At 41.6% G+C, this 26,480-nt stretch overlaps 1 protein-coding gene across 1 annotated transcript in view; it reads right to left on the reverse strand.

Annotated features, from left to right (window-relative positions):
- Positions 1-26,480, reverse strand: part of Cit (citron rho-interacting serine/threonine kinase) — a 174,148-nt gene that overhangs the window by 143,908 nt on the left and 3,760 nt on the right. The window contains exons 3-5 of the mRNA XM_004636241.2: positions 22,921-23,062; positions 15,596-15,771; positions 8,243-8,344 (exon numbers count right to left, since the gene is read on the reverse strand). Coding sequence (XP_004636298.1) covers positions 8,243-8,344; positions 15,596-15,771; positions 22,921-23,062 — 420 coding nt within the window. The remainder of the gene's footprint in view (positions 1-8,242; positions 8,345-15,595; positions 15,772-22,920; positions 23,063-26,480) is intronic.

Genomic DNA, 26,480 nt, shown 5'->3' on the forward strand with positions numbered 1-26,480 from the left:
TTGAAGATGCCTACTAAGGCGCTGAAAAATATTCCCCAAAATATGACATCAAAACCAAAAGACTGGGGCTGGGGAGATGGCTCAGTAGAATAAGTGCTTGCCTAGCAAGGGCAAGGGCCTGAGTTCAATCCCCAATTCTGCAAAAAAAAAAAGACTTGCCATGTTGGCCCTACCCCCAGGGTACGCTAAAACAGTGACTGAGACTGGGCGTGGTGGCGTGCCTATAATCCCAGCACTTGGGAGGCTGAAAACAGGTTGATCACTATGAGTCCAATCTGTGTAGTGAGACCCTATAGATCCTATACTAAATACATTAAAGAAAACAAACAAACAACAACCAAAAAAAGGCTGTTAAGTCCTCCAAGGCAGGGTTCTTCAGTCTTTTCTGCCCATCAAAATCACCAGAAGTGCTTTTTAAAACACATTCATCCAAATAAATACTTGAAGGCCTAATATGTGCCAGGCACCATTCTAGACAGCAAGAAAACTGCCATGAATAAGAAAGATAAAAATCCTTGCCTTCAATAAACTGTCATCTTAAGAGAATAAAAAAATAATAGTCAGTGTAAAAGATCTTTCCATCTTCCCATCCCAATTACTTAGGGAACTTGTTACAAATATGGATTCCTTGGACTGACTGACTCCATACCCCGTGGGCCAGGCTCCACAGGTGCAGTCGAAGAATTTGCATTTTTCATGAGCTACTGGGGCAATTCTGACACAGCCAGCCTAGCACTGTACTGGCACCCACTGCTGAGGAGGCTGCAGAACCAATGTGGCTCCCTGCTCCAATCAAATTAAAAGTTTCTACTGCAGAGGTGCCCTTGAATAGACCTTGCTTTAATATAGTCATCACTTCTGCTGCTTGTACTTTTTTCAGTGACTACCTGGAACCTTTCTAAATATTAAGACAAGATCACTGACAACCAAGGGTTGGAAAATAACCAGTTCATCAGCACTGAAGCAGCAATCTTCCAACCATGTATGCACCAGGAATGTCTCCTGCACACAATGAACACCTGCAGGTCACCCAAATGGGGAACACCAAGGTATAGTAATCAAAGGCCAGGGAGAGAGGAGAGAGGAAAGAGCCCTCCAGTGCAACAGCCCTGAATAATGTGGTAACCCCACGAGTGGCAGAGAAAGCACAACAGCTGACAGCCAAGCTTAGACTGGAGCTATAACAGACTTGCTTTTTTAAAGCAGAGACTTTCAAGCCAACAGAGACAGACCCTTCTGATGGCAGCAGCTGCAGATGCTAATTAAAGGGCATATCTTACATGTGTTCCGTTTGGAAGGAATGGATGCTTCTCTGTTGGTGTTTGTATTTGTAACCCCAAGTACTCCGATGGCAATTTCCAACCATTGTGTTGAATTTCAAACAAAAGACAAATGTGTGTGCATGCAGGCAACCACATGCATGCTTGAGTATATGTGAATGCATGAGGGGCTATGAATATTTAATAGTTCTTTAGTACTGCTATGGTTTGAAAGAGTCCATGCTCATTTTTGAAAATTTATCCCCCAAATTCCTCTAATGATGATATCTGGAAATGAGGACTTTGGGTGTGATCAGAGCTAGATGATCTCATGCTCTTAGATTTCTCAGCTTCCAAAACCATGAGCCAAATAAATTTCTATTCTTTATCAGTTACCCAGCCATCAGTATTTTGTTATAGCATCAGGAAATAGACTGAGATAAGTACTCTCTTCCAATTTGCATGAAGCATCATTAGAAACATGCTGTGCTAGCCAACTCTTGGAAATGTCACTCTAAAATGCTTGCATGACTGAAGGTGCCATGAAAAAATATAGTGATGTCCTTGGCATCATTATCATCGTCATTATCTGCCCAATGTTCCTGATCCTTGGCATGGTGGAGGAGGAAAGGGATCCTGCAAGCAGACTGGCCCCTGGCAGAGACCCTGTACTATTCCTGAAGGGCAAGGTGACCTAGCACAAAAAAGAGAAGGCCCTTTATCTCAGAAAATATGAATCCCAGTCTGATTCATTCATCTACTCAAAAAAAAAAAAAAAAAATTCTTATTAAGTACTGAATCACCCAGAGTCTTGGCAAGAAACAGCTTACTGAAACCAGGTAATTGAAGACATTAATTAATGAAAAGGCTATTTACAAAAGTTAGGGTTAGTTTAAAGGAAATAAACATAGGACAATGGAGCAGCCAGGGCTAGCAACAACAGGGAAACAGGTACCATTCCTCAGCCCAGAAGAACAAGGAAAGGAATTCTGATGTGTACAGGATTATTTGTAGGACAAAAGGAAGAAGCAATAACCAGAAACTAATTTAGAGCTTTATAAGACACTGTTTCCCAAAGTGAGGTTCCTGGAACAACAGCAGCATCTCCTATTAATCTGCTGAAAATGCAAATTCAGGTGAACTACCCCAGACCTACTTAGTCAGAAACTCTGGTGCTAGGGCCACCAGACAAACTGGCACACATGATTAAATTGTGGTCCCTAAATGGCAAAAGCCCCAAATGCACTCACTTGAAATATGCATCAAAACACCAGAACACAAAACAATGATTTCAAAGGCACAGAAAGCACAAAAGAACCCCCCCCCCCCCCCGGCAACAATGTACTCAGCAATCGAATTGGGGTCAAGAAAAAGAATTAATATCTTGTTCTCCAATGAGAAAATTGAAGCTGAAAAGGCCAATGACTCTAGGGAGAACAAACAAGGAATTGCAATAAAACAAGAATGAATATTGTAAGTAACAGCTTCTTTCTGATGGGCAACTGCCTTCTAAACCCTGGCTTCTGAAGCAGCAACACGTGAACACACACGCCTGGAGAGTTTTGCGACATGCCTGAAAATTCTTACAATCTTAGCCAAAAGATCAAAACAGCACATGTCTCATTGTCAAAACTATCGTAAGCTGCCACATTTCAGTCGAATAAACAGAGTTGCCTTCATTAACTCTCTCCTGACTCCCAGTGATAATCCAGGCCACTGTGCACAAAGCCCATGGAGTCAGTATCTAGAGACAGTCCGTTTCCAAACTGTCCCTATATCTGAAGGAAACACTACCCACAAAACCGCACAGGTATAGGATGATGGCAAACTAACCCCAAGCAACATATCAAAATATGACTCCTTTAGCAGTGATTTTTGGATGTAGCAGTGTAATGCAGTGAAGGAAAAACAAAAAATTTTTTAAAAAAACATAAGGAAGGTGGAGCTAGAGGGCCTAGCTTCAAACTCCAGCTCCCCATCCCTAAATCTATCCTTCCTTTCTTCCATAGTACTAAGAATTTTACCTGGATATAAGCCACTCAGCTAGACAGTACATATCCAAATCTCCCTAGAGAGATGTTCTGGCTGACAAAAACGTGTGAGAAAATGATGGGTCCAACTTCTACATCATCCTGGGTAAAAGGAATTTGCTTGCTCTGAATTCCTGCTCTTCTCTCTTAGCAGCCAGCTGGAACAGAGACATGAAATGGCCCAACTTCAACCATAAAGAGGCAGACAACATCTTAAGGAAGGGAGGAGCCACAAGAGAGAAAGAACCTGGGTCCTTGAATTACCACATACAACAGAACTGTTTCACCAACCTGGACAGTATGGTTTTGTTTGTTTGTTTTTATGTATTTGGTACAGCATCTCACTACACAGCTTGGACTTGTAATGATTCTCCTGTTTTCAGCCTTCCCAGTGCTGGGATCACAGGCGTGCACCACCATGCCCAATCTCAGTGGCCAGCTCAGTGCGCTGGGGGAACAGGGCCAGCGAGCATGTAGTGGCGCAGAACCCCGGTCCCTTCACTTGCCTAAGCAGGCGCTTTGTCTGCTGAGCTATCTCACCAGCCCTCTGGACAGTATGTTGGGGAGTGTTTGTTACAGTAGCTGAGCCTATACCATAACTAATACCTCTCCATAGGCAAGTGGAAAAAAACCTTTGGAATGAACAGAGAAAAGACAATGTAAGGTCAAAAAGGAGGCTGATGGTCAACTACAATAGGCTGAGAGCCAGGGTAGCTTAAAGAGCCCCTCAGCATGAAAAACACTGATACAAAGACATTCACAAAGAACTTAAATACAGCATACCTCAGGTGGTAAGTTGTGAAACAATGTTTTCTTTGTAAAGATCAGCACTTTCACAAAGGACACTGATAAAGGCATCTGTTACACAGAATTGAACAGATTTCTTAATGAACCAGATCAACAAAGCACAGTTTCCGTGGGCCACCTGCCAGAATACTGTACTGGACTAGCCTTGGTATACATAACCAGATGCTACAATGGAGTTTGTTACCATTTTCTATGCACACACACACAAAAAAAAAAAATCATAAGCTACATTCATTGGTCACCGGACATGGGATATTTTTAACCATCAAAATTCAAGAGAACCCAAGTTCAATTTCCTTGCACTGTACTCTAATTTTTTTTTAATCTTACAAAGACTGTCTTAAATTACATACTTTAGAGAGCAAAACTCCCACTGCTAACTTAATATGATTTCTGTAACACAATAAGTAAATCTGTATGTAAATCAGATTTTCATGAAATTAATCATGTATTCATCCAATGAATATTTCTCAGACATTTACTTGGTAAAGCTCTACTGGAAGCAAAGAGAAATATAATTGCCCCTCTTATATAGAATGTGGCCCAGTGGAAGAGACCAACAGCCACTCAGGGAGAAGCAGACGGTGTTATGAGCGTACAGAAGAGCACCCATCCCAGAAATGGAGAGTTCAGGAAGGATTTCTAGAACTGACATCTGGTCCAAGTACAGAAAGAGGACTAGAAGTTGGCCAGGTCAACAGAGAAAGAGTCCAAGGCAAAAGTGAATGTAAAATAAAGGGAGAAAAATGATACTTCATAAGTATATTCTGAGGGACATGTGAAAAAGGCATTATGAAACTATGTTAAAGAGTCTCAACTTCATCCAGAGGGCTGGAGAATTTTAATAACTGAATGACTTGGTTACAGTGCATGGAAGACTTAAGGTGGGGGAGACAGATGGCAGAGAATACTCAGGAAGGTTTTCATAGTAATGTAGGCAAAAGAAAACAAAGGCTGGGACTCACACGGCAACACTAGAACTAGAAAGATACGAGACAGCAAGGAAAGATTTCTAGGATGCAGAGTCCTACTTGCTTTTTCATTGATTTAAAATGTATCTTCAATTAAGCTGCATTACCATTACAAATTAGTATTCCTCTGCCAGCAGAGTTTACTACAATATGCAAATCTCCCCAAATTTCTAAGGCTTAGATTTGTAGGTGGTCAATAGACAATCTTCATTCCGTTGCAGATCTAAGGTCCCTTTATCTCACAGCACAAGTGTTTCTGGGTCCCGAATTTTTCAGATTTTAATGATAAAGTGGTCTGTGTATTGCAGACATGCTACATAACACCCTCCTTAGCATCTGGGATATCATCTCATAATCAAATGCATTCACAATTTTGCAGAAAAATGTGGATCATCACTCTAAAGGCAATGAATAAAGACTGTACGGAAAGCTTGGGTCAGGTTTTGCTACAAACTGAGTTTAAGTTGGGTTTTGCTGCCAAGCAAGCACTGTAAGAACCTGAGGTTATTCAGAGCTCTGGGTATTTCAGAATTATAGATAACAGATGGTGGCTCTATGATCAAAATTTAATTCCTATGCTAAGTTTGGATTTCTATAAGAGAACTATACCCTTAGACCATATTTTACCAAAGCACTTGAGAAGAAAATGCAAAGAAATAACTGCAAGATCCTACAATACCCAATTGAGGTACTAAAGAAGGGTATAAAAATGTCATTGAATCCAGTATCAGTGTGCTGAGGCAAACAGAACTCCAGAAAGTAGATGTTTTTAAAATCTTTTCCACTTCACAAGATGGCAAGTGGAAAAACTGAGACACTGCTAAGTATGTTAATGCCAGTGGCAGGATCAAGAAATTAGCCTCCCAGCCAAACTGCCCAAGAGAATGGCCTCTATGACTGAGAGAATGTACTAGCAAGGGAACCAGTCATTATGCCCAATCAACGTATTCCCAGAAAGCTTTATCCAAGCAGAAGTCCACAGCAGCTAACACAATTAAGAAAAAAGAGGGCTGGCCAAATAGCTCAGCAGATTAAAGTGCCTACTTAGGCAGACACAGGGGTCTGGAATTTGATCCCCTGGCCTGCAATGCCAGCCCCACCCCCGGGGTGAGATAGTGATTGAGATTAGGCATGGTAGCGCATGCCTGTAATCCCAGCACTTGAGAGGCTGTAAACAGGAGGATCACTACGAGTCCGATTTACACAGTGAGACCCTGTACACCTTGTACACCCTGTCCTAAATACAAAAAAGAAAAAGAAAAAAAAAAAAAGAGGGTCTTTTGTACTATGGCAAAGCCAGCTGGTGGTAATAAGAATAATGCTTTCAAATGGGAAGTTTTCAAAATACCCAGATACTACCCTCTGAAGACATAATTTGAAAAATGTTGATTTCTAAAAGAACTACTATAGTTAACATGTAAGAAAACCGCAGCTGAGTGTCTTTCCTGGGGACACAGCCGATCAATATCAGTGGACACAAGGGCAGCAAGCAAGCATCTCTGAAGCTGCTGAGTAGTGGTGTACCACATGCAAATGACAATTCCTCCACTGAGTTCTTTTACATAGAACAACCAGAATTTGTCATTACCTCTACCAAAATTAACCTGAATATTATGAAATCCCAAAGCATCTCAACAACATTTACTTTTAAGAAGCAGCAGTCTCATGAAATCAGACAGTGAAAAGGTGAACACTTTAAATCACAGGAAGAGAAATACCAGTTTATGAAACAAGGCAAGAAAGACCAGTCTCCCAACTCCCTGGCACAAAAGGTTGAACAAAGATAGAACTTTTCTACAAGTACTGGCAAATAAACTGCTTATTCCAGATTAGAAATAGTCAGTGAAAGCTCCAAAAACTGCTCAGTGAAAGTTCAAGACAACAGTCCACCTCTCTTTTACCGTGTGTGTGTGTGTGTGTGTGTGTGTGTTTGTGTGTGTGTATGCACATCTGTAAAAGTTTATCTTAATTCAAGACTAACAGGATAGTCTTGTTTTAAGAGCTGAATCAGACACTAACATTGTTTCTAGGATATGCTCTTTAATTTTAGGAATCTAATCACCTAAGAACTTAGACAAAGTCAAGGCCCCAAGGGAATTTTAAAATTCGATCACAGGCGCTCTCTGTTCATCAGGGAAATCTACATCACCAATCAAGGAATGAAGCGGGCCCTGGGTTCAATCCTCAGCACACACACAAAAAAGTAGATTTGTATGTACTAACATATAACGATGCCTGGGATAATCTTTTATAAGGTGAAAAGCCAAATGGAGGGTAACACACCATTTTTGCAAACAAACTACATACATGAGTATATTCAATTTAGTTTTCACAGGGCATAAGTAAGGCTCAGGAGGAACATATATCACCATCAAGATTTGTTTCCCTAGAGAGAAGTATTAGAGCAACAGAGCACATTCCCTTCTATCTCATACAGCATATAATTGTACATTCTGATGCGATACGGTGTGGGACTTCAACACATCTAAACAACGTGCCATGATCAAGGCTCAGTGATGAACACAGCATCAAACCTTTATTGTCTGTTTGTGTGGAATATCCAGTCTCATGAGACCAGACATCAAAAAGAATGAGCATTATTCTCAATGATTATTGTGGAATATGCAAAATCAAAATAACTCTCTAGTTATTCGGAAATATGCAATGAATTATTATGAGCTATACTCAGCTTACTATGTTATAGGACCCCAAAACTTAATTCTACTAAGTATATTTTTTAACCCATTGGCCAGCCCATCTCTGTCCTTCGCTCTCCTTACCCTACCCAGCTGCTGGTAAGCATCGTACTATTTCTGTGAGATCAACTTTTAGCTTCCACAAGTAAGAGTATTCTGCATTGTCTTGTAACAATCATGAAAAAAATATGAAAGTGAGATTCTATTAAAAGAAGTTACAGACCATTCCCAAATAAATGACTTCTCATTATTGCCCTTTCAGCCACAGCCACAGTACCCAACAGTCAGTAAGGCATTTCTAAATGGGCTGGCTCTTAATCTTTAGAACAAAGAGAACAGGGAGACACCTCGAAATCAGAAAAGTGACGGGATAAATGTGGGGTGTCATGGCCCACGGGGGCAAGACAGACATTCAATTTGGCAACTGTGGTATCTGAGTATCAGAGAGATTTTTTCATTTCAAAAAGATGAAGACTCACCAGGTAAAGGTTATTTTTGTCCTGAAAGGCATACTGTAATTGGGGGATCCAAGGGCTTGTGCTTCGAGATAATATGTTCCGTTCTTCTTCAAAAAATGAAACCTAGGGGGAAAAGAAATCTTTTAGACAATTTTAATATGAAGAATTAAAAAAAAAAAAAAACCATCATGACCTTTCTTCTGTTTTTAAGCCTAAACTGATGTTTCCATTTTAAATTTTGAAGAAAAAAAAATCACTTAACCTGGCATTTCACCAATCCATTGTTTGCATACTTTGTTCCCAATTTTTGTCAGGTCTAACATAGTATCTGTCCAATTATTTACTTAATATCTTTTACAAAGTCAAATCACTTACTTCGAACCTAATTCTCATTCTCTTTACCTTCCCTTCTGTAATTGTAGAAAAAGTTAAGCATCCATGCCAGGTGCCAGAGACAGAGAACATTAGGATCCAGAACAGAACAGGTATAAGCACCAGCTGGCAACCAGGTGTGGGAGAGGCCTGATTCAGGGTGTCAAGGGGCCCCGAAGGAAGCTATCCACATGTGGAGTGGCCTAGAAAAGGTTACCTGGACCCACAAAAGGACCAGAAATATCAACAGACAGTGGGTAGTATACATGCAATGCAGAAAATAAAAATTTCAAGGGTATAATGTCAGAGGCAGGTTATCGCTATGGCTGAGTTAAGCATCCCTCAAAAGGCTGTGTGGGGAAAGGTTAGTCATACCCCACGGTCTATGGAACAGGGACACGTTAAGACAGAGAGCTGAGGGAAAAGTGTTCAGGTCATGGGGCCTTTGAAGGGGATATTAGAACCCCAGCCACTTTATCTTTCTCTCTTTTGTCCCCAGGACATGAAGTGAACAGTTTGCTCTGTTCTGCTGCCATGATGGGCCACCTTGCCACAGGGCCAAAGCCACGGGAATAACCAACCACAGACTGAAACCGCCAAACTGTGAACCATGATCAACCTTTTTCCTTTATAAACTCATTACCTCAGTTATCTGTTATAGTAACAGGAAGCTGATAAGGTTACAAACATGAAAACTTGAATGAGTCCTGTGAAGCCAATACACAGTACACACACAGAAATGAGTATAGAGCTAAACATGTGCATGTGTACAACTATGTCTGTGTGCCTGTATGTATGTGGGGTATACAAGTACATATAGTGCAGCCATATACACATACCTTTAGCACTGTCCACTGAAAAGAGTCTGAAAGCATGATACCTCAGTAGCAATTTGCATATCCCATAACCAGATCTTGGCCCCTAAGCAGCAATTTCTACTATTTAGTTTAACCTTGTTTAAGGTTCCCCGGAGAAATGACTGATGACAGGAGTAGAAAAGTGAAAGTAAATGTGCAGAAAGGCCCGAACATCTTGCAATAAAAGAAAACAAGAAAGCACTAAAAAACGATGGACATTTGTCAAATGGACACAAATGCCAAGTAAAAGAGACAGTCTGAGTATAAAAATAAGAGTAACAGATTGCAGTTCATTGACTGCACTAGGAAAAGGCAGCTCCACATAAATAAATGAATGAAAACACTGAAAGTTTTGTGAGGAATAGGACATTTCTATCTTCTGAAAGATCTTCCCATAAAACACTAATTTAGGTACAAAGAGGAAAGGTACATACGTGGCAGATACCACTTAATGGAGCTGTAAGTGAACATCACCCAGAAAGTGACAAATTGAAAGTAAGTGTCATCTGCTGGGTAAATCAGAACACAGCCCTTACCTGGGATAGTTCCTACAAAAGATTTGTAACCTGAATCTGTGCCTGGCTTGGGTCTGGCTGCTGTGCTCAGCTCCTTTTTGCTACTGCCCTTGAGGGTGAACCTGTTGTGCCCCTCTGGCAAGATTTTCTGCTCCTGGACTAGCTGAGTGGTTCTGTCCCCTACACTCTCTGCAGGGATTGCAGCTTCAGGGTTTTACCCTAGGCCTGTATGCCAGGCCTGAGCTGAGTCTGGAGGGGACAAGGTGAAGTAGCGGGGAGAGGCAGCTCTCCCACACACTCACCGGGCCTGGACTAGGACTGGATCTGAGGGTTCCCGGAATGGGGCAGAAATTCCTACTCTGTGGGTGGGGTGTGGGGGGTTACTACAGAGGGATGGGGGGTGTCCCAAGAGGGTGAAAGAGGGTGTCACTCATGCTGCGCCTGGCCTGGGACCAATAGGTCACGCCAGTACAGGGTAGCAGGAAGCTCTCCCACACACTCACCGGGCCTGGGCTAGGACTGGATGGGGGGGGGGTTCCCAGAACACAGCAGAAGTTCCTACAGGGCAGGCAGGGTAGGGGAGGTGTTGCGGAGTGCTGGGGGGCGTCCCAAGGGGGTGGAAGAGGGTCTCACCCACACTGCACCTAGGCTGGGACCAGTAGGTCCCCCTGGCACAGGGTAGCCGGAAGCTCTCCCACACACTCACCAGGCCTGGGCTAGCTGTAACCTGAATCTGAGCATCATCTGACAAAGCTAAGTTTTACCAAGTAACCGGCCTAAAGCATCAGTACAAAAGTGTCAAGTTCCTAAAAGCCTAGGAAAAAAAAAAGTAAAGAACAGATCTAGATCGAAGACTAGCATAGCAAGACAGAAAAACTGTATGATCCTGGACTGGATCCTTGTTCTAAAGGTTGTTATTGTGACAACAGGTAAAACTTGAATGGGATCTAAAGATTAGACAACAGGAATGCATCATGACTGTTTTCCTGATTTTGATGGTTACATTGTGATTCTTAAGACAAGGTCCCTGTTACAAGAAATACACAGTAGGGGCTGGGGAAATAGCTCAGTAGAATAAGCACTTGCCTGGCAAGCACAAGGTCCTGAGTTCAATCCCCAGTACCACAAAAAAAAGAAGAAAGAAAGAAAGAAAGAAAGAAAGAAAGAAAGACAGACAGACAGACAGACACATTAAGGTACTCAGAAGTAATGGGCCACCAAGTTGCAAACTTACTGTCAAGTGGTTGAAGAAGAAAAGAATTGTAGTTTCTCATAGCTAATTTTACATGTCAGCTTGGCTAGGCCATAGCACCTAGTTATTCCATCAAATAATTTCTGTGAGGGAATTTTAAAGGTGCACTTATTTTAGTATTTATAGTCAGTTAATTCTAAGGAGCGTATCCTCAGTATTCTGGGTGGAACTGCTCCAATACATTGAAAGGCTTTAAGAGTAAAATTGCTATTTCGCTGAGGAGAAAGAAAGCCTGCAGCATGATACACACTGTCATGTGTGTAAATATCGCACTGTACCTATATTATATAACATAATCTCTCTATATATATGTCTGTATTTAAACACACAGTCATCAGTCATCCCTTGGTACCCATTCAAAGGTTTGGTTCCAGGTTCCTGGCAAATAACAGAATCACAGATGCTAATGTCCACCACTTTGCACCTTGCTAACAGTAAGCATCAGAAGTAACTTGTATTAATGTCATGATATCTCAATAAGTTTAGTATTAAAATATTTATACAGGTTTTCTCTCCTGAACGGTGTATAATTTTTTTGCATCTTCAGCTTGTACTAAGAATTTCCAGCTTACTAGTGTGGCCTATAGACTTCTCACTTTCCACAATCATGTAAATCAATTGCTTGAAATAAATCCTACAGATATGTATAGATACATACACATATTCTATGGGTATGTTCGTATATACGCTATGTGTAGATATATTCTTACAGGACACTGTCATGTGTGTAAATATCATACTGTACCTATATTATGTGTATATATAATCTCTCTATATATGTGTGTATTTAAACACACAGTCAAAAAAAAAACCCCAAAACACAGTCATCCCTTGGTACCCATTCAAAGGTTTCGTTCCAGGTTCCTGGCAAATAACAGAATCACAAATGCTACAGTCCCTCATACAAAATGGCACAGTATTTTCATAGAACCTACCCACATCTCTCCCTATACTTTAAATCACCTCTAGGTTATTTATGATACCTAATACAATAATAAATGTTATGGAAAGAGTTATAATATATTTTATAGGGAACAATGAAAATAAAAAATCTACACAGTCGATACACATGTAATTTTTTCCACCAAATATTTTTCAGTTTGCTACTGACTGAACTGCAAAAATGGAATCCTTCAATACAGAGGGCTAACTATACACTTACAGTCCACCAAAAACACATACTTCATGAGAAGAAAATTCACATGATGGCTTTTTTTTTTTTTCCAATACGTGGTGTTACCTTTGCATGGGGGCCCTAGAGGATATCGTATGTTACAGAAAACCCACTATACATCTGGTCCTTAGAGAAGAAACTGAAAGGGCATGTGCAGCAATCTCAATGATCAAGGTTACCCAAGGCCATACTAATAAATGTCTGGAACTTAAAAATCCACCACTTTGCGTCCTTCTTATTAAAAGCAGATGCCAAAGGTAACTTGTATTAATGTCATGATATCTCAGTAAGTTTAGTATTAAAATATTTATACAGGTTTTCTCTCTTGAACTGTGTATAAGTTTTTTGGCAGACTCAGTGTGTGTGTGTGTGTGTGTGTGTGTGTGTGTGTGTGTACATCTCTGTGTGTATAGAGAAAAACGTTTAAACTGTACATGATGGTGAGTTTTATGTGCCAATTCATAGATGTAGGATATATAAGACAAACACACACACACACATCATGCTGCTTTCATTCCTCTTACAAATTCTGACAAGCATACTGCACTTGCCACTTTTCTATAAATTTGTGATGTCTCGGAAAGCTAAATAGATTTAATTTTAAATATACCTTCTTCTGGCTAGTTCTAACACTAACACCATGAAAGTCACAGGCTTTGCCCTGCTAGTTAATATTGAATAGTCAAATGTTTTTAAATCATTTGTCCATGTGCTACTTAAAACCACCTTGCATGCCCTAGGGCTTAATCAAATCATTTGGGAAACAGCAGCCTAACCCCAGTGATTTATTGCCCTGGCACATAAAAGGTGTTCATTGGAGGTCAGATGAACCAAACAGTCTACTTTTACTCGTTCACCACTCATTTGGTCTGACCTCTGAAGCATCCATCAGAGTAAATGGTCTCTGAGGATCTCTTCCAGCAGTCATAGTACCCTGTGCAAGTGCGCTGACCTGTCCCAAGTGACAGGCTATGTTTACAGGACACTACTTCTCCTTAACCTTTTCTCTGACATTCCCTTTCTGCCTCCCCTGTGCTGGCTTCTCTTTTCTTATGCCCTTAAATTCCAAATCCTGACCATGATTCCATGAAGAATCCCACTTTTCTTTTATAATCACCCTATTAAAGAATGGATGAATGGTTCTCATTAACTCCTGTATGTGTATGACTTTAGAAAGTCTCAGCTCACATCCCACACAGTCACTTCAGGTCATGTGCCTGAGGAAGGCACATATATTTCAACAATTCTAGTCTTTGCCTGCAGTGTGGTACCTCTTATTTCCTACCTAAAACATAAGCACTGCAAGGTCGAGCTACATCCAATGCCTCTACTCAAACACCTACAAACGTGCCAAACAAAACAAATGCTCAGGAAGGGTATAATGATGACAGATAGTTTTTACTTAGATGCGGGAGGCTGAATGAGTATCTTCCATTCCTGTCTTCCAGATTATTTGCAACGTCCTGTGATTTTTTTTTTCCCTTGCTACAATATGGCTCATATTTTATTCCAAAACACAGAGGGCACATCATTCTTGCAGTCTTAACAAGCAGCTTCCTACCTTTTGCTGTTTCTCTGACTAGAGGCCATACAAAGTCACCGAAGTCCCTGGGACCAGCCTGGGATCTCAGCCTCCTCCTTGCAACAGCTTAAATGATCTCCAATCACCCCACAAAATAAACTGTCATACAGAAATGGTATTTGGAGGAGGGGTACATTCTGGTTTAGATCTTACATGCCCCCCCCCCCAAGCTCCTGTGTTTGAAGGCTTGATCTCAAGTTAAGAGGTGGAGGAAACTTTAGGCAGAAATGAATCTCTGGGAGGTGTGCCCTTGAAAGGCCCCTTCCGCTTCTCTCTATTCCCCTCCTTCCTAACTGCCATGAAGTGATCAGCTCTGGTACACACTCCCTACTATGATACCCAGCCTCACTCCAGGCCCAGAAATAATGGGGCAGAACGATCACAGACTAAAATTTTGAAACCAGGGAAAATAAATCTCTTCCCCCTTCAGGTTGATGTTCTCAGGTATTTGGTCACAGCCACAAAAAGCTAACACAGGGAGTTATTACATAACGGTTACAAAATTCCTCTTACAGGTAATTTTAAAATTCCAGAAATACCTGTATAACACTAATACTCCTTAACACCACTGAATCATATAATAAGAATTGTTAAAGTGGTAAATTTTATGTTATGTATATTTTACCACACAGAAAAAATAAGTTCTTGAGATTTTTCTCCCATCTTCCCCCTTCCCACCCAAATATCCTCATTTCACCCCATTCCTCAGTTTATTTTGTTCTAAACCACTAAACACTCACACGTACCTGCAGAGCATCTTGATACCCAAATTCCAGAATGTCACACAGCCACACTGTGCCTAGCATGTTCTCACCATTTCTGTATTCCCAGAACCTGTATTTCTTCATCAGAAGAGACTTTCTCTGTCTCTGGATTATCCCCATCTCCTCTCCCATCATCATTAATGAATTTGCTAACTGTTTTTCCCCTATGATGCTTTAGCTACTGAGCACCTGCTTCATAAATCTGCATGTTCCCGCTCTTTTTAAGACTGTTATTAAACCCTGAACGTTTAATTCCTTTTTCAGGCATCCCACAGAGCTAGGCACATTATCAGACACACGATGTACACTAGAATGCCTGTAACTAATATATTAATCTCTGAACTCCACGGCTGATGGCTGTCTCTAAAACACTGAAAATAAATCAATATGTCTAGAGACAAAGCCTTTCTCAAGAGAATGAAAAGTACCACAATTGAAAAGATAACTTCTTAACCTGTTCTCAAATAAGCAACGGCCTAGCTATGTAACAATTTCATTTAATGTCTTCAAAGGCCTGTTTTAAAATCAAATATGTATGCCCACATTACAAGTATCTACAGTGTGCACAAAAGCACATGTTATCTATTCTATAATGTGCCACGAAAGAAAGATGATCTTAGACTCTTTAGTTAAAAGGCTAATTTGGCTCTGAACAAATCAATGAAAATTTATTGCATTCAAAATTAACCAACAGCAGTCCAAGAAGAGTAAAGAACACAGGACAGCTCCTCACCCATGCAACCACAATTAATCAGAGAGCGAGAGGAAAATTTGCTGGTTCCTCGATGCCAATTCAGCAGCTGAACATCTCTGCGATAAACATTCTAGTACAGAAAGGGGCTGAGCCTGAAGTCCTACCTGTTCCTGGGCCAATAAGGCCTTCTTCTTCATGATTTTCATGGCGTAGATGTCCCCAGTTGCTCTCTCTCTTACCACCTGTACTTCAGCAAAGTGACCACAACCGACAAGACTTTTGACTTCAAAGTCCTTTGCCGAAGGCTGGAGCTCCTGTAACTCAGCTATGGTGTTGGAATCTGTGGAGATGAATAGTTACGCCCAGATGAACAAAGCCCTTCAAATATGTGCATCTTTATGAGAAGGGGGGAAAAAAGAATTTTTTTTAAAGTGTTCTTATGTCTTCCTTCACTGTCAGAAGACATTCAGTCACTTTCCAATCCATCATGAATAATTATAAAATCAGCACAAAAGTGTTTTTATATGTTAAGTTAAAATTAAGAGCTCCAGAAATTCCAAAGTACAGTTTCCATGGTAGCAACAATTTGATCCTTGTAGACTTAGGAAGCAGGGAGGGAGCATCCAAATCATGCTTTTCTTCTTCCTCTGAAGGCTGTGGGGCAGTGGCTGGTCAAAGGTGCTTATGAGCAGTTAGACTGGCTTATGATGTGACATAAGCAACATGATTCCTGTTTCAGTCAACTTTGATCATTCTACTCTAACTAAATGTGCTCTGCTCCGTTTTATCCCACTAGCTCGTTTTATCTTGCTTGCCTTGTGTCAGGCATAGTAATGCCTTCCTTACCTTATGTTATAATTTGAATCTGAAATGCCCCCTCCCCCCAAAAAAGCTCATGTGTTTAAGGCTAGGTCTCTAAAGAAGTAGCATGCAGAAATGGGGCCTTTGGGGCAGTGGGGCCATGACAGCTCTGTATTCATCAACAGAGCCATCCACTTATGGACTCATCGCTTAATGGTTTTTTGGAGAGGGGCTTTGCTGTATAGAAGGGAGCTTCCTTCGTGCTGTCTGGCTTCTGTGAGGTGGGAACTCTGCTCTGCCACTCACTCTCGGCCACAGTGCTCTGCTTCCACAGAGGGCAAAAGTGATGCCGCCAGTCGGTCGCACGCTAAAACCTCTGACACCTTGAACCAAAATAAACCTTCCCTCCTTTAAGATGATTTTCTCAAGTATTTTGTCACATCTCAACATGTAGCAGTGCTTTCAAAAAGAGAAAGGTTTTAGCTCGAAGGACCAAAAGGAGCCCCGACATTTGCTCTGCAGGGCTGACGTGCCACAGGTCCGGAGGGGTTTGCAACCATCTTTGGCATGCCATGGTTTTATTCCTTTTCTAAGTCCAGGCTCTCAGGCAGAAATCATCAACCTGCAAGTATGGACTGAACAGTTGGTTTGTTTGGAATCTTACATTATTTTTATTAACATCCTAAATACACTAAGCTGAGACATCACCAGACATGCGGGGACCCTCCTGACTTGTGAGAATATGGGGGAACAGAGAGGCCTAAAAATGGAATCCTGAACATTACGAGGGAAACCACATCACATACAGAGATTTTAGGCCAGTTGAAGACACAGACATCTATAACCAAACTTACCCTGAGCTGGGGGTGTAGCTCAGTGGTATAGTATATCTGCATGATGCACAAGGCCCTGAGTTCCATTGCTAGCACCACAATCAACCAATCAATCATCCTGGAGGATCCCAAAGAAAGCCATCATGTGGAAGACCAAGAGACTATCTTGAAATCCGCCCCCTAGACACTAGAATGCACCAGGCAGTACAAGGGACGGCCACTTCGAAGTGGCCAGAGAAAACGTTGAGAGCAGTCAGTCTTCCACATCCACAGATTCTACATCCATAGATTCAACCCACCACAGATTAACAATAATTGGGTGTGGGGGGAAAACCCAGAAAGTTTCACAAAGTAAAATTTGAATTTGCCATGCACCAAGTACTACACTGAATCTACACAAATGAAGAGATGTGCAGGCCTCCTATTGAATAATATATGTAGAGATGACTTAAAAGTACATATGAAGATATGCATAGGTAACGTGAAACTAATACATAATTTTATATAAGGAATTTGAATGTCTTCAGGGTCCTGCAACCAATTCCCCATGGATGCCACATTCTAGAGTCACAATCAGCTCCACAAAAAAAGTTGTTCACATAATGAGAAGAACAAAGTGAAAGACCATTTCATACCAGTCATCGAGTAGCACTGTGATAAAGTAGCTAGTGCAACTGTAACTGTCATTACCCACCCACTTCCTTTGTTGGAAGGGTGGAGCTGAATGATCTCAGTTCAAAGCCATCCATGATGAACTGCCCCACACTGAGAGTTTTCCTACTCACAGGCCACATCCTCACTTAAGTCAGTCATCCTGAAGACACCCTCCTTGGCCTTTTAGGGGGGACCAAGCAAGAGTAATGGTTAGATCTGCATGAGTTATTTATGACCACAGTTTAAAAAAAAAAAAATCTTCTTCCTCAGGAAAACACCAGCCTGGCACAGTAGAAGAGCCTGGAGGTCCCTAGGTGGCCACTGTGGCTCCTCCAGAGGCTTCGGAAATGGCTATCAAGGGTATTGGCATGGCAAGAGCTGGACCAGGCCAGGCTGAGGCCATAATAGCAGGAAGGACAAGGACGAGGAGTGAATTCCCATCATCAAGCTAGGCCAGCTGGTGAAAGGACATGAAGATGAAGTCTCTGGAGAAAATTTACCTCTTCTTTCTGCCCATCAAGGAGTCTAAGATTATTGACTTTTTCCTGGGCACATAGCTCTAGGATGAAGCTCTAAAGATCATGCCCTGCAGAAGCAAACTGGTGCTGACCAGGAGGTTCATGGCATTTATTGCCTCTGGGGACTACAATGGTCACATTGGTCTGTGTGTAAAGAGGGGTCACCACTACCATTTGAGGGGCATTATCCTGGCCAACTTCTCCACCTACCCTGTGTGGATAGGCTACCAGGAAACAAAACTAGCAAGCCCCACTGTCCTTTGCAAGATGACAGCCATTGTAGCTCTTGTTGGCACATGTGATCCTCGCCCCCAGAGGCACTGGCATCATTTCAGCCTCTGTGCCCAAGCAGCTGCTGCTGCTGGAATCAATGACTGCTATGCCTCTGACAGGGGTTGCACTATTATTGTGGGCAACCTGGCCAAGACTCCCTTTGATGCCATCTCTGAGACCTACAGCTGCCTGACCCCTGACCTCTGACCTCTGGAAAGAAAATGTTCACCAAGTTTCCCTACCAGGAATTCATTGACTATCTTGTAAAAACCCAGATGGACTCAAGTTCCAGCAGTAGCTATGACACGGCTTTTACACAGGAAAAAAGTAAACAAAATCTGCTTTAAAAAAAAAAAAAAAAAAAAAGCCAGAGCATCTACACAGAGAATACAATGTGGAAGCAAAACTAAAAGCTATACTATACTTTCCTTTATCCTGAAGATGCTGTGCCACACATCTTCAGTCTCCCTTCCCTGTCCCTTTCCATGTTTCTTTCACATCAAGTATTTGAGAATGAATTATAATTCATCAAATGCACTGGCTTGCAGCTTCCTGTGTTGAACCCGATTTCATCACTGCCTGTACACAAGGCCAATCTCTCTTAATTTCCCATCAGGCCTTGGGCCCCAAAGTTGCTTACAGCATTGTCCAACTTAATAACTCTGGGTCTGTCACTAGAGACTACCAGGCATCTCAATCACACAAGCAGACAAACTGCTTTGTTGGCAAAACCATGATGCTCTCTAAAACTTTTATGAAACCACTGCAAATCTCTTACCTTTTTTCATCCAAATGCTTTTGGATTATTGAGGTGAACAGGTGAAATGCTAAAATCAGGCCTATAACTATTTAAAAAAAAGACTATTCATAGCTGGGTGTGGTGGCACAGTCTGAGGCTGAGGCTGAGGCAGGAGGACCACTGTGAGTTCAAGGTCAACCTAGGCTACAATGTGAGTTCAAGGATAGCCTGAAATGCACAGTGAGATTCTCTCAAAAAGCCAAAAAAAGAAGGTGTTCATGATTTCTAGACACACCAGCTGTGTCTATAACTCCAAAATCACCTTAATCTTTGATCCCTATGTCCTTTGATTTATAGTAGTTATGAACCCAATGGGTATTAAGTGAGGGGAGGGTAAGGACTCAAAATACTGTAATGAAAATATAAATTGTAACTTTATCATCTAAGTATTTGGATGGAAGCTGGATATGATTGATTTATTGCTCTTTTTTGCCTTTTTTTTTTTGCGGTACTGGGGATTGAACTCAAGAACCTTCGCTTGCCAGGCAGGGGCTTATTCTACTGAGCTATCTCCCTGGCTATTGCTCTTTTTTGTTCTAATGACTCTGGTCTAACACTACACAGTGAAAATACATATACACTGAAATTTCATACTGTATACCAAATTTATACTTATAAGTGAATTAAGAATCTTTAATTTGGGGCTTGGTGGTGCACATTTGTAATCCCAGCATTCAAGAGGCTGAGGCAGGAAGATGGTCACAAGTTGAAGGCCAGCCTGGGCTACATAATGAGTTCAAGGTCAGCCTGAGCTACATAGTGAGCCGATGCCCACACAGTGAGAGAATCACCTGAAGATCCATTTCTCTGAATATACCAATGGTTAAACAATGTACAACTATAACTAGCAAAGGCAGAAATCCCTTTTCTAGTTCCTAGATGCTTATTTCCTGCTGCCTTTGGCCCAAGGTTAGGAGCATCTCCGCTGGAGGTCCTATTCAAGGACTTTAGTCTCTCTTCCATTTCCTCAGGTAGCCCCCCAAAAGATTTCTACCCCTATCAGCACGCTCAAGAGACTTGGGCAGAAACAGTTGATGGACATTTCACATGAAAGGCAAAGCTCATATTCCAAAATAGAAACTCAAAAAGGAGGAGGAAAAAAAAAAATCATACTAATGTAATCACTGGACTTCAATCATGGCCTCTTCATGGTACTCCCTAGGAAGCCTCTTCAAAAATATGAAACAGTTCCCCAGAAGAAAGATTAACAAAAAAAAAAAAATCTATATTCCACATAACCTAGCCTCTGATGATAAAATGGCTCTTGATGACTGATTTTAAGATTCGGGCAGGGCAGTCTCAAAGCTAACGAAAGGCCTGGAGATGGCTTGTCTTGTCCTGTAATTTCCTTGCCCTCCTACTCCTAACTGAAGGATTTAAATATTCAAGAAAACCAAGGTAGGAGTTTATTCAAACAAATAAAGAATAATCAACAAATGGCCCAAGTGCATTTGAAAGATATACAATGTATTAAATATTGTTGAGGTTTGTGATTATTGTCATGGAGTATCACTTATTATCTACAACGTTCCAGGCAATACAAGCCAGGTCTGTGTATTACCTAATTCACAGCCTGATTAGATAGAAGTTCCCCCTACTTTGAAGATGATGAAGCTGAGAACAAAGCACAAATAAAATCCTGAAGGTCACTTGCACAGACATACATGAGTTCTACATATGCACCATCTATGGCTTCTCTGGGTAACTGCACAGCCCCAGTCTAGGAAGTCTTGGAAATCACAGTGCCCTGACCACTTTGGAAATTTGGACAAGCTGATCACAACACTTCACACCCTGGTAGGTAAAAGACCCAAAGTAGAGCCAACTCAAATCTTCTCTAGTACCTTGTAACTTCCCAATGGAACATAATCATCGAGAAGGGTGTGGTAGCCAGTCACTGAGCCATGCCAATTGGGATTCATGTCCTGTGGGCAGCTCATGACTTGGAACTGAGATTATATGACTTACAAAACTTAAAATATCTCAGTCACAACTACTCAACTGCTACAGTATTATAGTGGCCATAGACAATACATAAATGAATGGGAATGGCTATGTGCTGGTAGAGCTTTGATTCTCAATAGCTATCACAGGTCAGGCCCCTGATTTAAGGGTCCCAGGAAAGAACCATCTGAACAGCAAGAGGCCCTGAGACTTTATGGAGCAGGGAGGAAGGGAAAGAACACAAGGAAAGAGAAAACAAGAAAGGAGGAGGAGGGAAGGAAGGAAGGTAGAAAAGAAGGGAAGAAGAGAGAGAGGAAGAAGAGGAGGAGAGGGACAGAAGATCCAGTCCATCCCAGAGTCCCATCTTAGCCCAGCCTTCCAGCCAGGACAGCAGACACTGAGTGAGCCACTTCAATTATTCCAACCTGGAAGAACCCCAGTGATTGTAATCCTGGTTAATGTCTCATAAAGTAGGCAAATACCTAGCTGAGTCTAGTCAGCTCACAAACTCCTAAGAGGTAAAATAGTAACTATTGTCTCAAACCATTGAAGTTTAGGGTCATTGGTTACAATGTTGTGGAAGGCAATGTTTTGCAAATATGATACTATAGACATGATGGGCCAGACAGTTCTATGTTACAGAATATTGTCCTGAGCATCATAACATGTTTCATAGTATCTCTGGCTCACCCATTAGAGGCCAGTACCACCTTTCCCTGCCTCTTAGTCAGTGATGATCAAAAACATCTCCAGATATTACCAAGAGACCTGGAGGATAAAATCACCACTGGTTGAAAATAACTAGCATAACACAAGAATATGAAACTAGGGTACTAGCAGCCAACTTCCCCCAACAAATGGAAACTAAGCAAAGTCAGAAATAGTGAAGAGAGAGGCTGGGGAGATAGCTCAGCGGTCTGAGCACCTGCCTGGCAAGCACAAGGACCAGGGTTTGATCCCCAGTACCTAATGCCCTACTGCCCCATGCCATGTCAGTCACCGAAACCGTGTGGTCGTGCACACCTGTAATCTCAGCACTGGGGAGGCTGAGACAGGAGGACCACTATGAATCCAAGCTGCGTAGTGAGACCCTGTACCAAATAAATAAATAAAAAGATTTTTTAAAAAGAATAATAGTGAAGATAGGGCCAATATGTGATTTTCATAGGTACTAGGTACTTCTGCCTTCATCATCCCCTTTTGTACAATTTTTTTAAATGATATTTTATGACTACGTTGGTATAAAGGTAAATATCATCTTAAGGGGCTGGGGTATAGCTCACTGGTAGAACACAGGCTTAGGAAGGAAGAATATAACCCAGCATCATTAGATATATTATAATTAAATGTCATGCATCCTCAACACTATGTCTACTGGATATTAGCCCAGAGTAAGTATAAAGATAGGGCCAAAGGCTATCAACAAGGTTCCTGGAACCAACGATGCCTAAAACTTGACTCATTCCTGGATTCCTCAGTTTCATGAGTCAATAAACTCAGTCTTTGAACTGAGTTTCCGCCACTTGCAACCACGCAGTCTCACAACTACAACTGGTGCATCCTGAATTTTTACCCACGGTCACTAACTACCCCCTCACTCTGCCTTCAGCATTCCTTCTAGATTGCTCTCTCAGGATCACTTTCCAGCAAAAGCTCCCCAAACTTACACTTCCGGACAAAGTTGCTCACGTGCTTAATCTTCATCAGAGCAGGCTGGCTGCATTCTTCAAAGAGAACAAACAGGGCATCTAATATCCCTTCTCTGGAAAGAGCAGACATCTGCTGTTGAGTCATAAAGGGTGGTTTCCCCTAAAAACAGCAAACAGCAGATGGAGACACTGTCAATAATGAAAAGCTCTGATCAATAACGACCACACAGAGTAAATTGCACACCACCAACTCAACTAACTGCTCACGACACACTAACAGCACAATTTTGTGGCTGCATCAGTTGACAGGCATTAAGTGATCACTTGCACCATTTCATTACCGTGAGTCTCTTTTGCCAGCACCTGGGAAGAAAAACATCAGAAGTGTGTCATTAAAAAGAAAAGGCCCTTGATTCTTAATGGTCTGTGGCTCGTGGGAACATTTACTCTGGGGCCTTAATAGTTCTGACATGTTTCCATCCCTCTACAATAGGAACAAAGACTGCCACTTCTTTCTCGTGCGCGCACAGGTTTGTTAATATAATTTCATTTTCTTTAATTTATTCACAGTAGTACAAATGGAGCGACTACCATAACTCTGAATTTATTCATGATCTGGAGGAACAGTTACAAATTGGCAGACTGTGTCTAGCCCACAGACATGTTTTGTTTGGCCTGTAGTGTTTAAAATAATTGGAATTATCTGCCAATATTTAAAAATCAGATTTCACCACAAAAAAAAAAAAAAAAGGAAAGAAAATGGAATGTCTGGCTTCTCTTGAAACACTGGTGGAGTTGGCAACATTGTCCCTACATTCCTACTGGTGACACTGGCCTGGAACTAAGGGATGCTGCCCTCTTGTCAATTGATATATTCTGGACTTCACTATGGACCTGACTCCCTGACTCCCACCTGGACCACTTGTCTCATTTACATTTATGACCTAGACCCCTAACACTTGAGTTTGCAACCCTATGTCTAAAGCAATGACTCCCATGTGCCAAGCCATGGATCATGTACCAATCTCTTTGCAAAGACAGGAAGTAACAGTTCCTCCAGCTCTGTAGGACATGCCACACCTCCATTCTTAGACCTGGGGTCTACACCTCTTTGTTTTGAATCTGTGCTATCTTTGAGCCTTGATTAAGCCCACAGACTGTGACAACTGACATTATTCTAGTTCAGGCAAGGGCCCTAAGAAGCCTAGCAGCTGCTACTTTGGCTTTTTTGGAAAAGCCAGCAGCCATATACAGAGATTTAGGCTAGACCAGAGGTCAGCAAACTATAGCCCAAGGGCCAAATGTGGCCCACAGCTTGTTTTCATAAATAAAGTTTTATTGAAACATAGGACCATCCATTCCTTTACATACTGTCTATGGCTGCTTCTGTGCTACAGTGCTGAGTACTTGCAAAAGAGACAGCATGACCAACAAAACAGAAAATACTATTATTAAATTGTAAAAAATACTGTTATTTACAGAAAAAAATATTAAGAGCCTTCAGCTAGACTACTGAGTGAGAAAAAGATCTCATGGAGAAAACAGACCATTTGGAGGAACACAGAGATGCTCCAGATGGCTGACAGCACTCAGATGTTCCAGTCCCAGATGTGATCCCAAAGCAGTATGGTTCCTAAAATGACAACTGATGTCACAGGGTAGAGAAAAACCATGTGGTTGAATCTGGCCAACCCACAGAATGCTAAGGAAAAAAAGTCAGTGCTGCTGTATACTTCACAAGTGGCTTATTTCACAGCCCTGGATAACATTAACAGATTGGCTTCATTTGAATCCATAAAAAACTAAAGAAATGTAAAAATAATAATAATCTTTAGTCCCGTGCCCAATCTCTTGAATTAAAATTTTCTTGACTATAGTTTAGAATGTGGTTTGGTTTGGTGTGGTTTTCTTGGGACAAGGTCTCACCATGTAGTTTAGACCAGCCTTGAATTCACTATGCAGTCCAGGCTGTCCTGAACTCCCAACAATCCTCCTGACTTGGCCTCCTGAGTCCTGGGATTATAAGCATACACCACCATACCCAGCTTAGAATGTTTTATTAAACAAATTCCCTGGGAGAGTCACAGCTCAGTAAGGTTTGGGAAGCACTAGGTCACAGGACCACTCCATATATCACTTTGCCATTAACTCAGAAATTTAAGAGTCTTTGTTTCTTTTCTTCAGTGAATTTGGACCAACTAGACCTGGCATTTCCAAACACAATTCCAATTCATAACAAAGTTTTCAACAGCTTGCAGTGAACTACCAAAAAATGACCACTACACAATATCTCCCTCGGATAAAGCTAAATGTATTCAAATTTTAAATTGGTTCTTTAGTTTGCGATCTTGTTCTTTCTCTCTTGGTGTTTCTCAAAATGTCCTTTCTTAAATAAAAAGGGGTGCAATAATAGGTTGGTTTTTGTTTCTCTCATCTTTATTTGGTAAAATTAAAAAGTTGGTGAACCTACATCTGTCCAGCAATTCGTGAAGTTTTGCTGGCTCTGGAAGTCAACCAACCACTGATCCACAACACACTGGGACACACCACTGAATAGGAAGAGAGGAGACAATGTAGCACCGAGTGTAAATGACTTACCTGAAAGGAGAATAAACACACTACTGCAACTAAACCTCCACAAAGCTGTACAACATGGGAAAAGAGCAGCGTCTGACCCTGTCACATAAGGCAAATACTAGGTGCATGCTATACCTGAAATGATAGTCTGGATTGAATGTTCAAGCCCAGTCTGGGTGACACAGTGACTTAACAAGATCGTGTCTCAACTTCTTAAAAAAAAGGCTGGGTGGGGCTGGGGAGATGGCTCAGTGGAATAGCTTGCCTGTCAAGCACAAGGGCCTGAGTTCAATCCCTGGTTCCGCAAAAAAAAAAATGAAGGGGCTGGGGAGATGGCTCAGTAGAATAAGCGCTTCTCTGGCAAGCGCAAGGGCCTGAGTTCAATCCCAGGTTCCGAAGGGGAAAAAAAAAAAAAATGAAGAAGAAAAGACCTGACCTGGCCCTCCTTGGTCTCTTCCTTCCTATCTCACCCATGTGAATGTTCTACACGTGCTCCTGCCTGGTGAAGGCATCCATGATGAAGACCTCACAGAACTGAACAGAAGCCAGCAGAAAGCTCTTGAATTTCCACAACGAGAAGCTAAATAAACTTCTTTTATTTATAAAGCATTCAGTCTCACTAATATTGTTATAGCACACAAAACAGATGAAGACACTCAGCATTAAAGAGGTGAACTGAGGGTTTATTCACAATCTTTCCAGGTACAACGATATTGAAATATAAGGTGTAGTTGATAACCCCCAACACATGCTAGTGGTGTAGCCCAACGTTTGCAGGAGAAGCAATGAAAGCCAGATAGATCCAAAATGGAGCCTAACACTGTCATTTACATGCTACGTGACCTTGAGCAAGTCCCTGCCTACCACTATGCTTATCTCCTCATATTTGAAGTATCCATAAGAATGATCCTTGGGCTGGTGAGATGGCTCAGTGGTCTAAAGCACCTACTTAGAACAAGCTAAGCTAAGCAAAAGCACAGGGACTGCGGTTCAATCCCCCA

This window comes from Octodon degus, unplaced genomic scaffold (genome assembly GCF_000260255.1).
Source record: "Octodon degus isolate 3935 unplaced genomic scaffold, OctDeg1.0 scaffold00079, whole genome shotgun sequence".
Lineage (NCBI taxonomy): Eukaryota > Metazoa > Chordata > Mammalia > Rodentia > Octodontidae > Octodon > Octodon degus.